Source organism: Dermochelys coriacea, chromosome 5, assembly GCF_009764565.3.
Source record: "Dermochelys coriacea isolate rDerCor1 chromosome 5, rDerCor1.pri.v4, whole genome shotgun sequence".
In the NCBI taxonomy this organism is placed as follows: domain Eukaryota; kingdom Metazoa; phylum Chordata; order Testudines; family Dermochelyidae; genus Dermochelys; species Dermochelys coriacea.
The window spans coordinates 113,688,197-113,701,649 of NC_050072.1; the positions used below are offsets into that span (position 1 = coordinate 113,688,197).

Below are 13,453 nucleotides of genomic sequence, written 5' to 3' on the forward strand. Positions count from 1 at the left end.
ATGGTGACTAAGATTTTACCATAAGCAATTATATATTGGATCCAACCTGGTAATATTGAATAGGGTAATTGTTTTCTATTATAATTATAAGAAAGTAGGGTATTGCCTAAAGATATCTGAAAGTTTCACTTGTTAATTGCATGTCACTTATAGTACAATTAGTGTAATTTACTGAAACATGCCAAATCTGTATAGAGTACTGCACCTTTTAAAGTAGCATATGTGACACTGAATGTAACCTATTAAGACTTTTCAAAACAAGAAAGTCAGCAATAAGTTAATTTCAAACCATGTCTCACTGGTAAAAATAATTTATATGTTAAAGATAATTTTTCTTAATATGCAGACACTTATTTAAAACAGGCTGGTACATAACTTTAAGCCTATTTGTCAAGAATGTTATTCTCTCTGAAACAGATGTCATTTCATAACGTTTCTGTGCCACCCACATACTGTTTTTAGTTACCAAATGAAGCTGGTTTTGGATATTTATCAGGTGATGAGATTTGAGTCTTGCAGCAACAATGAATATCCTTGTCACAAAATCTTGTACAAAAAACCTGAAACATAGCCCTCCGCAAAATGGTCCATTACTTAAAATGATGTGCTTTACTTATGCTGTTTTAACTGGACTTAAAACTGAAAACAAAAGAGTTCTGAGAGAAATTCCAATTTGAACTAAGGAACAGATTTAATGCACTGCCAGAGGCAGAAGATGGCAAGATACAGACTGTACCCATAGAAAAATGGGCACTACTCAGAGACCATAGGATTCAACCTGCAGCTTGGATATCACAGCTTGGATATCACAGGTGGATATCAAAATAGACAAGACAAAGAACTGGATAAGCCAAGAGACCTGGTGTCTCATCAAGGAAAGAAAAGAACTAAAAGAAAAATTCCCAAATGCTAACACCAACGAAATACTGAAAAAAACAAAGGAAGATAGGAAACCATAGGGCTATTTACCAAGTGACTAAACCCTGTGTGGAAATTTCAAAACAGGAAATGGACCAATAAAAAGCAAAGATGGAAAAATGCTTGCAACTGAGATATAACAGATGGGCAGAGCATTTCAAAGATGTCCTCAACAGACGCAACTTCACTCCCGTACCAGATTTTGAAATGTGAACCTGACCAACTTGACATTAACAATGGTCCAATATAGATGTCACAAGTGGGCTGCAGTCAAGAACCTGATAATAACAAAGCAGCAGATGACGACCAATTCACAGCAAAAATGCTAAAAGCACCTGCTACCAACACCCAAATGAAACTGATATAGCTGTTCAATTAAGTTTGGGAAAAAAGAGATCCCTCCGGATCAGTGGAAACACTGAATCATTGCTAGAATACCACAAAAAATGTGATTGTACTGACTGGAACAACTGGAGAGGAGTTACACTACTCTCTATTATAGAGAGAAAGCTTTTTACAGTCTGATACTACACAGGATGAAAGTGACAGTGGATGTGAAGCTTAGAGAAGAACAGGCTGGATTCAGGTCCAAGAAATGTGTAGATCAAATATTCACACTAAGAACCATCATAAAAGAACATATAGAATGGCAAGTTCCCCATATCATCAATTACATTGATTTTCAAAAGGCATTTGATAGTCTGTACAGTTGTACATTGTGGAATATTCTTCAGTCCTACAGAATCCCAGCTAAAGTCATCAACATTATCCTGGACACGTACAAAAAGGCAATGTGCTCTGTAACGGTGAATAACCAAGCAACAGAATGGCATGAAACAGGGCTGAATTTTATCGTTGCTATTGTTTGGCATTTCCACTGACTAGATAATGAAGAATCATTGAATCATAGAACTGGAAGGGACCTCAAGAGGTCATCTAGTCCAGTTAGGGTGATGAGATGTCCCAATTTTATAGGGACAGTCCCGATTTTGGGGTCTCTTTCTTATATAGGCTCCTATTACCCCCCACCCCATCCAGATTTTTCACATTTGCTGTCTGGTCACCCAAAGTCTAGTCCCCTGCACTTGTGGCAGGACTAATTATCTAGACCATTCCTGACAGGTGTTTGTCTAACCTGCTTTTAAAAATCTCCAATGATGGAGATTCCACAACCTCCCTATGCAATTTATTCCAGTGCTTAATCACCCTGACAGTTAGGAAGTTTTCCCTAATGTCCAACCTAAACCTCCCTTGCTACAATTTAAGCCCATTGCTTCTTGTCCTATCCTCAGAGGTTAAGAAAAACAATTTTTCTTCCTCCTCCTTGTAACAATCTTTTACATATTTGAAAACTGCTATGTCCCCTCTCAGCCTTCTCTTTTCCAGACTAAACAAACCCAATTATTTCAATCTGCCCTCATAGGTCATGTTTTCTAGACCTTTAATCATTTTTGTTGCTCTTCTCTGGACTCTCTCCAATTTGTCCACATCCTTCCTGAAATGTGGCACCCAGAACTGGATACTCTACTCCAGTTGATGTCTAATCAGAGAGGAGTAGAGCAGAAAAATTACTTCTTCTGTCTTGCTTATAACACTCCTGCTAATACATCCCAGAATGATGTTTGCTTTTTTTGTAACACTGTTGACTCTCATTTAGCTTTTGATTCACTATGACCCCCACATCCCTTTCTGCAGTACTCCTTCCTAGGCAGTCTTTTCCCATTTCGTATGTGTGCAACTGATTATTCTTTCCTAAATAGAGTACGTTGCATTTGTCCTTATTGAATTTCATCCTGTTTACTTCAGACCATTTCTCCAGTTTGTCCAGATCATTTTGAATTTTAATCCTATCCCCCAAAGCACTTGCAACCCCTCCCAGCTTGGTATTGTCCACAAACTTTATAACTGTACTCTGCATGCCATTATCTAAATCATTGATGAAGATACTGAACAGAACCAGACCCAGAACCGATCCCTGCGGGACCCCACTCATTATGCCCTTCCAGCATGACTGTGAACGACTGATAACTACTCTCTGGGAATGGTTTTCCAACGAGTTTTGCACCCACCTTACAGTAGCTCCATCTAGGTTGCATTTGCCTAGTTTGTTTATGAGAAGGTCATGCGAGACAGTATCAAAAGCTTTACTAAAGTCAAGATATATCATGTCTACTGCTTCCCCTCATCCACAAAGCTTGTTACCCTGTCAAAGAAAGCTACAAAACGTTTTTTTCCACCCGCTCTCCTGCTGGTAATAGCTCACCTTAAGTGATCACTCTCGTTACAGGGTGTATGGTAATACCCATGGTTTCATGTTCTCTGTGTATATAAGTCTCCCCACTGTATTTTCCACTGAATGCATCCGATGAAGTGAGCTGTAGCTCATGAAAGCTTATGCGCAAATAAATTTGTTAGTCTCTAAGATGCCACAAGTACTCCTTTTCTTTTTGTGAATACAGACTAACACGGCTGCTACTCTGAAACCTATCAGATTGGTTTGACATGTTTTGTTTTTGACAAATCCATGCTAACTGTTACTTATCATCTTATTATCTTCTAGATGTTTGCAAATTGATTGCTTAATTATTTGCTCCATTATCTTTCCAGGTACAGAAGTTAAGCTGACTGGCCTGTAATTCTCTGGGTTGTCCTTATTTTCCTTTTTATAGATGGGCACTATATTTGCCCTTTTCCAGTCTTCTGGAATCTCTCCTGTCTTCCATGACTTCTCAAAGATAATTGCTAATGGCTCAGATATCTCCTCAGTCAGCTCCTTGAGTATTCTAGGATACATTTCATCGGGCCCTGGTGCCTTGAAGACATCAAACTTGTCTAAGTAATTTTTAACTGGTGCAATAGTGCAACAGTAACAGAAACTCTGGTATAGGATAGGGAGATGGAAAATGTCTAGAAGACCAGACTTTGCTGATAATATTGCGCTATTGAGCAACAACTCAAAAAAGTTACAAAGATAGACAAACCGGCAAAAACAGCAGGCCAAGAAGGGCTCAAAATTAATTAGGCAAAAACAAACATAATTGAAACCCAGACACTAACCACTAACATTTCATTAGAAGGCAAACATATCAAGAAAGTAGAACTGTCCACTTACTTTGGAAACATATTGGCCAATGAAGACCTCAAGAAGGAAGTGAATTCAAGGGTAGGAAAGGCAACCCATCCACAGCATTTACTAAACCCAGCAACATATGGAAATGTAAGATATACAGCACCAGAACAAAACTGAGAATTTTCTATTCAACCATAAGCTTAGAATCAACATATGGCTGCAAGAACTGGAGATCTACTAAAACTAGAAAACTAGACACCTTCTAAAGAAAGTGCCTAGGAAAGATTCTGGGCATTTGTTGGAAAGATTTCATCATCGATGAAGAAACCTGAGAAATCTCTAACCAGCAGCTAATTTCCAGTAGCATCAGATAGAAGGGCTGGACACATTTGGGGCATCTTACTCCAGATGCCAACACACAGACTCTCAAGCTGTCAAGTGGAAGCTAATTTGTGTGAGGAAACAAGGGTGCCCATAAAAAACCTTAAGAAGAACCCTTAGTAGCGAGAGCAAAACAGTTGATTTCAACAATATAGAGCAGATAGAAGCAGAGCAAATGACAGATAATTCATACAACAAGAGAAGACTACACCACAAAAAATGGATTTCTGTTTGTGATTCAGTGCTCACAATCAACTGGTGCCAACTATACTTCTCAGATCTATGTGAAACTTTCAACTATGTGAAACCTAGACACAACTGGTGACACAAGCATTAGAAATATCCTTGAAAAAGACTAACAGGCAGGCAGACAGATGATTTCATATGTAATTAAGATCTATTTTTAAGTTAATAGGAGATATTAATATTGGTTTATATTTAAACACAGACAGGGTGATTTACACCATGGGCAAACAAAATGATTTAAGCCTAAAAATACACCCGAAGACTCAGAAGATTGGTTTTTATAGGATGAAATTCACCCTGTGCTATATACACTACTTACGCCCTGCTTTAGCCTTAATTATGAGGGCTCCCACAATGGGGTGAATTTCCCTCTTAGAGCTTAGCAAGTTTCTTGCAGACTTTTACTGAAAGGGACTGATAATCAAAGTATTTCCGTATAATTCAACAGGACTTTTAACCTTTTCAAATGTTTTTCATCTATCACTATGACTATCTAGGTTTTTTACTCTTTGAGGTTGAGATTTGTTGCTAAGCCACTTAACCCTTCAGCTATCCAGCTTTATGATTTTTTATTTAGACCTCTCAGAACTGTGTTGACCTGCTGTCAGATTACAACTAAGTCTTAAAGTTAAATACCATAGATAACAGTTTCCTTGGCTGACCACTTTCGAGCTTACCCATGGTAGAGCTGGTACTGCACATTTAGAAGAAGCAAGAAAAAGGAATAGGAGAATTTTCTACTGAGTCTTGCAAAACCCAAAAGCATGAAACAGCTTTGCAGTAAGAGTCCCTGAGAACACCCTTACTCACTATCTAGCGATTGCAAAGAGCTGTCTCACTATTCCATGCCTCACAGAAAAACATCAAACAAAAGACAATATTGCATTAGGAACAATTACATTTGTTGCTTTTGAATATAAATATGCTTATTTTATAACATACAATATTATTTTGCCTTGGATACCATGGCACTTTCCCTATGGAGGAAGGGATAGTATGGAAGTAAGGCAGTTCTGCCTTCAAAGATCAAGAATACCAACTCTGCAGCTCTTCTAATCTCCATTGGTTGGGAAGTAAGCATCCATGTGCCACTGAGATTAACCACTCAATAAGTATTTTTATTCTCTGTTTTAGGAAATGATTGTACAAAGTGAACCCTTGAACATTTCTATAGGAGAGACTGCTGTATTTTCCAGTTTTTTTCATTTAAAAAGCAATACAATGCAATTATCTAACACTATAGAGTCATGATAAATAAATGAATGCAGAATTACAACAGGATTCTTATTGAAGCACTTACTATATGACATCCCCATTATTACCAAATGAGTTAATCCTGATCATTTTTTTCATATGAATACTAAAGGAATTGATAGTGAATAGATTATTATTTCAAAGTTTTAATAGAAGTTTCCAAAATCTTTTACAGCCTGACTCATACAAATATACACACACATATATATATCTGTGACTATTCTCTCAGAGTCCACTTTCCCAGTCTTTTCACAAATATGGTGCAAAGCTAATTTCTCTAGAAAAAAGTTGACAATTTTATGATTCTTTAATACCCATTTTACTTTAGCTATACATGCACATGAGTGAACCATTGATGGAATGCACAAGCTGAAATGGGTATGGAGTCAGCTTTAAGAAAATTAATTAACTATTCAAATATAGTAAATGAGTGAACTTTGCAAAATGGCTTTTGCCTAATTAGTCAAATCTATCAAGAGTACTTTAGTGTGCATTCAGAACATTTCATTTGGCTTTCAAATATTTTATTCTTCTGTTCAGTAAAGAATAAATAAATCCTTATGATATGCGTACAACACACTATGTTACTTTATAGACTGAAATAGACCGACCTGGATAATCCAAATCAGTTGACAGATTCCATTTTTATTTGGATGAGAGAAAAACTTCAAATAGTATATCATATGTCTTGTATAAGAAGATTAATAGATAAAGTAATCAGGGACTGATCAATTAGGAATACTCTATATACTGCAGCCGCTTCCTACAGAAACATTTAGTATAAAATGTGATTGTATTACAATTCCTTACCAGAGATTTCATTCTTAAGAAGCAGACGTATTTATACAACTTTTGAAAGACCCTGTATTATTTAAGGCAAATAGCTGTTTGCTATTTTCCTTCCTTTTTCATTTTCAAACAGAGATGTTGAGACAGAAAAAGTTGACAGTTCTGTTTTGGAAAAATGGATGGAATACAAAGGCCAAAAGGAATCTCTTTATTTAGAAACATTATTATATATATGCTAAAGCTGGTCAGAAAATGAAAAACATTTCATTTCCCGCCCCCATTTTCATTTGAATGTTGTTTTGATGGAAATTTTTCTGATCATTTTCTATGTCTCCAGTCCCACAACTAATAGCCACTAGGTGTACTGCAGTACCATATGAAGCCCCATTAACTTAGTTGGCATTCTGCATGGGTGCACCAGTCTGACTGTGTGCTATCAGCAGCAGGATTGGAGCCCATATGTATATCTATCTGTGTCTATACAATACACACACACACACACACACACACACACAGAGATCAAGATCGTAATTTTTATTCTGTTCCACCATTTTGTGGCTGCTGCAGACACACACAAAATGGTGGCTAATTCTATCATACTTTACTGAACAACAATTTTAACTAATGAAAAAATCTGACTGTATCATCTATGTGTAAATAATCTCCCTCTGCCAACATCTCATATTCATATGCAACTAGGCTCTCGATTAAACCCCACCTAGATGACAACATGCAAAGTTTGCACAAGTATTCTAAAGCCCTGAGACAAAATTCCATGCTGCCTACATGCAGTATTTATAAATTCAGCTTTCTAATTAGCTTAAATACCTCCTTTTTAAAGAAACTCTCTCTGTATAGTTATCTTCACCAAGTTGATGATAACCAGATCCATTGAATATCATTGCAAACATCCCCACATTTCATCACAAGGCCCAAGTCTGAGACTTATAACTGTAGTATGTTCAGCTGACAGACAATGTGCTATAAAGATATTTGTTTAAATTAAAGGCCCAGCCCTACACCATTGTAATCATTGAAATGTTGCAAAGAAAAATGAAAAGTTAATTCATATAAAAATTCTTAAAAAGTGATGAAATAGTGTAAATCCAAATAACTGGAAAAATAACAGGATCCTCTCTGTTGCTTCTACAGATAAATTTACAAAAGATGTACTTTTGTATATTGTTCCAAATTTGTTTACTTATTCCTGGTGAAGAAAGTGCAGTGGTAGTCATAAAAAAGACAGCATTTGCCAAGAAATACTAAAGCTACTGTCTAATTTAAGAGTATAGGGGTATATCCATAGTATCTCAAACACCATGATATGGTAAATGCTGACTTTTGAATGGTTACCCATGTGGCTTAGACTATTATGGAGTAAAAAGCTACTGGGAGTAAATAAGCTTCAAAAAGCTATTTCATGCCTTATTTGCCAGTTGACTGGTACAGTGGACTATATGGTAAGGTAGTCAGAGAAAACCTAGAAACCTCCATATATTTACTACATCAAGGACCCTTAAGACACAGAAGCATTTCAGATTTATATACGTATTAAAAAATAACCAACCTTTTGTTCAGAATCTGCTGTTGTTACCTTCTCAACTTTGTTCCTGTTTAAAATTTTTTTCACACATTCTTCTACCTGAACGTTGAATTTCATGAAAGTCACATAACAAAAATAAGCTGTCAGTAGTGTTAAGCTCTCCCACCACATGATTAAATTATCCAAAAAAAAGATTATTAGCAAGATCAAGTCCATGATATAAAAGGACACATCCCTAAAGAGTGGCCACCAGGTAAGGTTCAAGATCTCTCTAGAAAATAAAGCACACATTCCAATAACAAACAGGATATTGAATACTGCAGATCCTACTATTGTTCCAATGCCAACATTGCTGTGAGATATAAAGACTCCTATCAAAGAAGTGAAGAGTTCTGGAGCTGAGCCACCCGCAGCCATGAATGTTGCCCCAGCCACATCATCAGATATGGCTAGCTTCTCAGTGATGACAGTCAGTGAAGGAACAAAGAACTCATCACAGACTATGGCTAAGGCTATGAACATATAAATCATTCCCAGGATATGGAGGATTACTGCCCCCCTTCTTCTTTCCGCAAGAGAAAAAAGGTCTTTTGGGTACTCTCCCTTGGAGTGTTCTTCTTTTGCATTATTGTGTTCAGTTTCATATTTCATAGAAATAGGTGGATCTGGAGTGCCATTTTGATTCTGTTCCTTGACATCCAACAGAGTTCTTTGATGCCCATGCATTGACTTTTGGTTACCTAGACTGCTGGTCATCTCTGTGTTATGTGGCTCCATCTTGAAAAAGGCACTAATTGAAAGAGAGAAAGTGCTAATGGCCATTATACTCATGAAAAGACCTATTATTCGTATCAGTCTCATTTTTTTCCTGACATTCTGTTGCCTTCTACACCTAAACAGTGGTTCCTCCAAACACCATTCTTCAAGGATACTTGCAACAATGTTTTTAGAAAAAGCCATTTTTTGTTCTCTGCAAGATGTTGAGGCCCAGAAATTCAGTATCAGACAGACTGTTCTTTCATACTTCTTCCTGATTTTAACGCTAAAGGTGTTTTCACGTGCTTTTCCAGAATCAAGTACTTTTATGCTTCAGATGGAGTATATTCGTCATTCATGCTTAAAAGGAAAAACAACTTTTATTAATATTATAACACGTGATTAGAAACCTGACTTTTTAAAAGATGTTTTACTGTACATGATTAAACAAAGCATTTAATACAGAATATTAAACATTTTTCCTGTGACTGTAGAGGTTTTAATTGCCCACTTCCTTTTAAGTAATCTCCTGCAACATGTGTTAACATCTTACACTTATCAATCTATCCCACACATTTAGCTGTGACACGCTGGTTACCTTTTCCAGAACTGAAAAAAAGCTGTGCAAGCTTGAAAGCTTGTCTCTTCCACCAACAGAAGTTGGTCCAATATAAGATATTACCTCACCCACTTTGTCTCTCTCAGAGGCTGGACCCAACACGGCTACAACACTGCAAACAAAAACTGTAATGTACTGTCATGTTGCATCCAATCAAAACTAAGCTTTCCAGCAGACACAGCAACAAAATGTTTGTTTTAATACAAAAATAAATTCTGCACAGGAGGAAAATCCAGTGGATAAAAATCCATCAGTAATCAAACCATTTCATGCCATTCAGAACTAAGTCACTTCTCAGCAGATGACAAATAATTCCTGCGGAGACTAAAAGCTGTCCCCAAAGTATGTAAAAATGAATAAACAATTGTGTTAATGGATACTACGAAAAGCATTCCTTTTATTCATTATTTGTCACTCTGATTACACAATGCCTAATTCCCAAATGTTGTGGGAATATCTACATTAAATATTAACCTAAGGGCAAATATAGTCCTATTCAGACCTATTTGCAACTCAAGCAGTTTTAATTTAAACATTAAATTTAAATTAAACAATCCTGCAACAATTATTGAATTTTAGTAGGAATAACTCTGGTGACAATAGGATTGAAATAAAGATCAAATACTTCTGTGTCTTCTTTATGTCCCATTAAGACATGGACTTAAAGCTCCCTAAATTCAAGACAAAGACTCCCGTTGACTTCAGCCTGCTTTGGATCAGGCCCTGAAACATCATAAAGTGTTTGGACAACCGAAGACAAAAATATCATTTATCAATATTTTTTCTTTGTTTTTTGACAAGTAAAAGCACACGTGACATATATCCTCTAAAAACTTAAATGCCCAATCCTGCAAACCCTTAAGCAAATAGTCTTGACTAACACAAATATTGCCATTGAAGTATATGGGCGAGTAAGAACTTAAGAAAGAGTTTGGAGTATTGGCCCATTAGTGTGCTTTGTTAACACAGAACAACTACTGTGAATAATGACTGTTTAGATTAATGACTTTAAACTTTTTTCAAAGGCATATCTTAACACAGAAAATGATGTATACAATCATTAGATCTATTATGCTGTAAACAATAAAAATAATTACTATTACTACTGCATACTGAATATGCACATAGAAAGACTTTATATCATGCCAATTATTCAGGACATAAAGATATTAACATGTCTATTAGATTATATGAAATGTTAAAAATAAATTTAAAAATATGTTTAAAACCAGTGATTACAGTCTTGTTAAATACAGAATTTCAAATATTATCCACATTTGTGCACACAGCAGTTGCACAGTCAGATCCATTTCTTGATTTTATTAATTTTTTCCCCCCATTTCCAGATGATGCCAGGGGTATAAAAAAATTTTTTACAGCCCATAGGGGAGATATTTTGTTTTCCATCTTAGATTGACTCCCCACCAGTCTGCCACAAATAATATTAAACAGTCAAGATAAAGAAACATATTATTAGTGGCTGTGCTTGCAATTTACACAACCAATGATCCAAATAGCTCTCTCTTGAGATGTTTATAAAGGGAAATCAGAAATATAATTCTAGATGTGTGAACTGAATGACAAAATACACCCTGTACCTCCCCAGTTTCAATAATTCTACAAAATACTGATTAGATAGATGGACAACCACACACACTCAAGAGATTTGAGCCCTTAGAATAACACATATCTGCACATAACAGGTATCTAGGAATATGAAGGGGAAAACCCCTTTTCACTGACTTTCTTTTTTAATATATACCCTTCCTCTGGGTCATTGCAAAGATGTCTCAGACCCACAAATAGGTACCACTAACTCAGCTCCAACTTTGCAAAACTTTTCCTTTCTCCAAATCACCCCCCCCCCCCAAAAAAACCACCCAATCTCAGAACAACACTTCATATAAAGGTGAGGTATTTGGGGAGGGGGAACTATTTCCCGATTTCTCCCCCACCTCCAGCTTCAACTTCACTGCTGTGCACCGGCACCGTCTCCTTACATCTCATGTGACATCACAGAGAATGGGGGTGTGGTGGGGGGCTGTGGGTTGGGAAATACCTTGTCCCCTAAAGGGAGGGGGGGCAGCCCCATTTAGGGCAGGAAAAGCATTTGGGGTGGCTTTGCCTGCTATGAGGAGGTGGGTGCTCCCTCCATTTGCTTAATTTAGACGGGTAACCACATGGGGGGGGGAGTGGGGCCCCACAAAGAAACCACTTCAAAGGAATGGGGGGATTAGATACCAAACGATCAGTGTGGGGGGCAGTCCTACCCCCCTTGCCCCCCCATTCCCTATCCCTGCCAAGGGCCAACCGGGAGTGGGGGGGGGGGCTGAGGGGATGCACCCGGAGCCCTCCCCACTCGCCCTCCCGCCCGTGCCCCTTCCTCCCCGCAGCTGCCGCCGCCACAGCCCCGGCGCGGGGCCCAGCACTTACCGGGGTGCAGCGCTCTCCCTCGCCGGGCTGGGGCAGAAGGTGGTTTGCATGAGTGCAGCCCGCACGGCGCCGCCGGTGTTACAAGCCGGGACCGGTCCCCTGCCCTCCGCCTCCCCCTCCTGGAAGTGATGGGCAAACAAGGGACTAGCTGGTGCAGGATGCAGCTGTCAGCCGGCCGCCGCCTCTTCCCCGGCCAAGTGAGCGGCTGAGCTCCGGCTGAGACTGACCTGTGCCAGCTGCACAGCATCCACTGCCGGCCCTTTCTCCACCCTGCTCCGCTCTCCTCTGCCTCGGCCACTCCCTCCCTCGCTCTGGCACAGAGGACACCCTAAGTCAAGGAGCGGGAGGCTCCTCTCCCACATCAGTCCGTAGCTGCAAGCAGGTGAACATGTGCCTAGCTGCATGTGCCCGCTGAAGGTTATGACACAAAGTCACAGGGACCCACCGAAGCCTGGCAGCTCAGTGTGTGATGCACATCGCTGCACTAGGGAATGAGATTTCCCTGCCTATCAGCCTCTCCTATGTTCTTTCCCTCTCCTGCCTCCTCCTTCATACAATGAAGTTAGGGATGGTGAAAGGCAGGGCCAGGGAGACTTTCCCAGACCTGAAGAAGAGCTCTGCCTCGTTTGAAAGCTTGTCCCTCTCCCCAGGAGAAGTTAGTCCAATACAAGATATCACCTCACTCATCTTTCTCTCTCTAATACCCTGGGGTCAACAGGGCTAAAACTACTCTGCATATGGCCACAGAGACTGATGTCTTTCCCCAACCTGCAAAAAATTTTCCCTTCCCATCCTGAACTGGGAGGAAAAGTCAGAATCTCAAAAATTTTCACCACCTAAAAATATGAAGAACATTTCGGTTTGGGTCAGTCAGAAGATTTCGTTTTAATAATTTTGAAATCTTTCATTTGTTTTTGATCTTTCCGCCTTTCAACATGTTTTAATCTAAATTTACTAAAATTTCAAAACAAAGTGCATTTTGACTGGAAAAACTGAAACTTTCAGTTTGAAAATGTCAAAATAGGATGTTTTAACAATTAACAAATATTTCAGTGGGGGACGGGGGGTCTGGAGATTTCTTGAAACGCCCTGTTTTGGATATCATTTCCACTTTGACAAATTGGGGGGTGGGGCGCAAAAATGGCGTGTCAAAAAATTTCCAGCAGGCTTGACTGAAGATCTCCATCTACAGAACAGGTCCAGCACAAATAGTGGCAACATGAGGCATCCCACCCCATCAACAGCACTTTAATTCTATGTTATAAATCATTCCTATTACAAATTAAAATAATAATAAATAATAAAATAATAATAATAAACACAGACGGTCATCTGTACACACACACACACACAATCTCTTCCTAGATATGTTTTGTACTGCTACTCTATGCAGGGAATGGTAAAGGCTAAATGTCACCTGGACTGAGCAAAACATTAAAAAAAA

At 38.5% G+C, this 13,453-nt stretch overlaps 1 protein-coding gene across 4 annotated transcripts in view; it reads right to left on the minus strand.

The window, feature by feature from the left end:
- The window catches only part of SLC24A2 (solute carrier family 24 member 2), a 157,358-nt gene extending 144,851 nt beyond the window's left edge, over window positions 1-12,507 (minus strand). For 2 of the 4 annotated variants that reach the window (XM_038401710.2, XM_038401708.2), the window contains exons 1-2: window positions 12,010-12,507; window positions 8,226-9,317 (exon numbers count right to left, since the gene is read on the minus strand). In XM_038401710.2, coding sequence (XP_038257638.1) covers window positions 8,226-9,161 — 936 coding nt within the window. In that variant the 5' untranslated portion in view covers window positions 9,162-9,317; window positions 12,010-12,507. The remainder of the gene's footprint in view (window positions 1-8,225; window positions 9,318-12,009) is intronic. The other 2 variants (XM_038401709.2, XM_038401707.2) reach the window with 1 other exon arrangement.
- Between the last annotated feature and the right edge of the window lie 946 nt (window positions 12,508-13,453).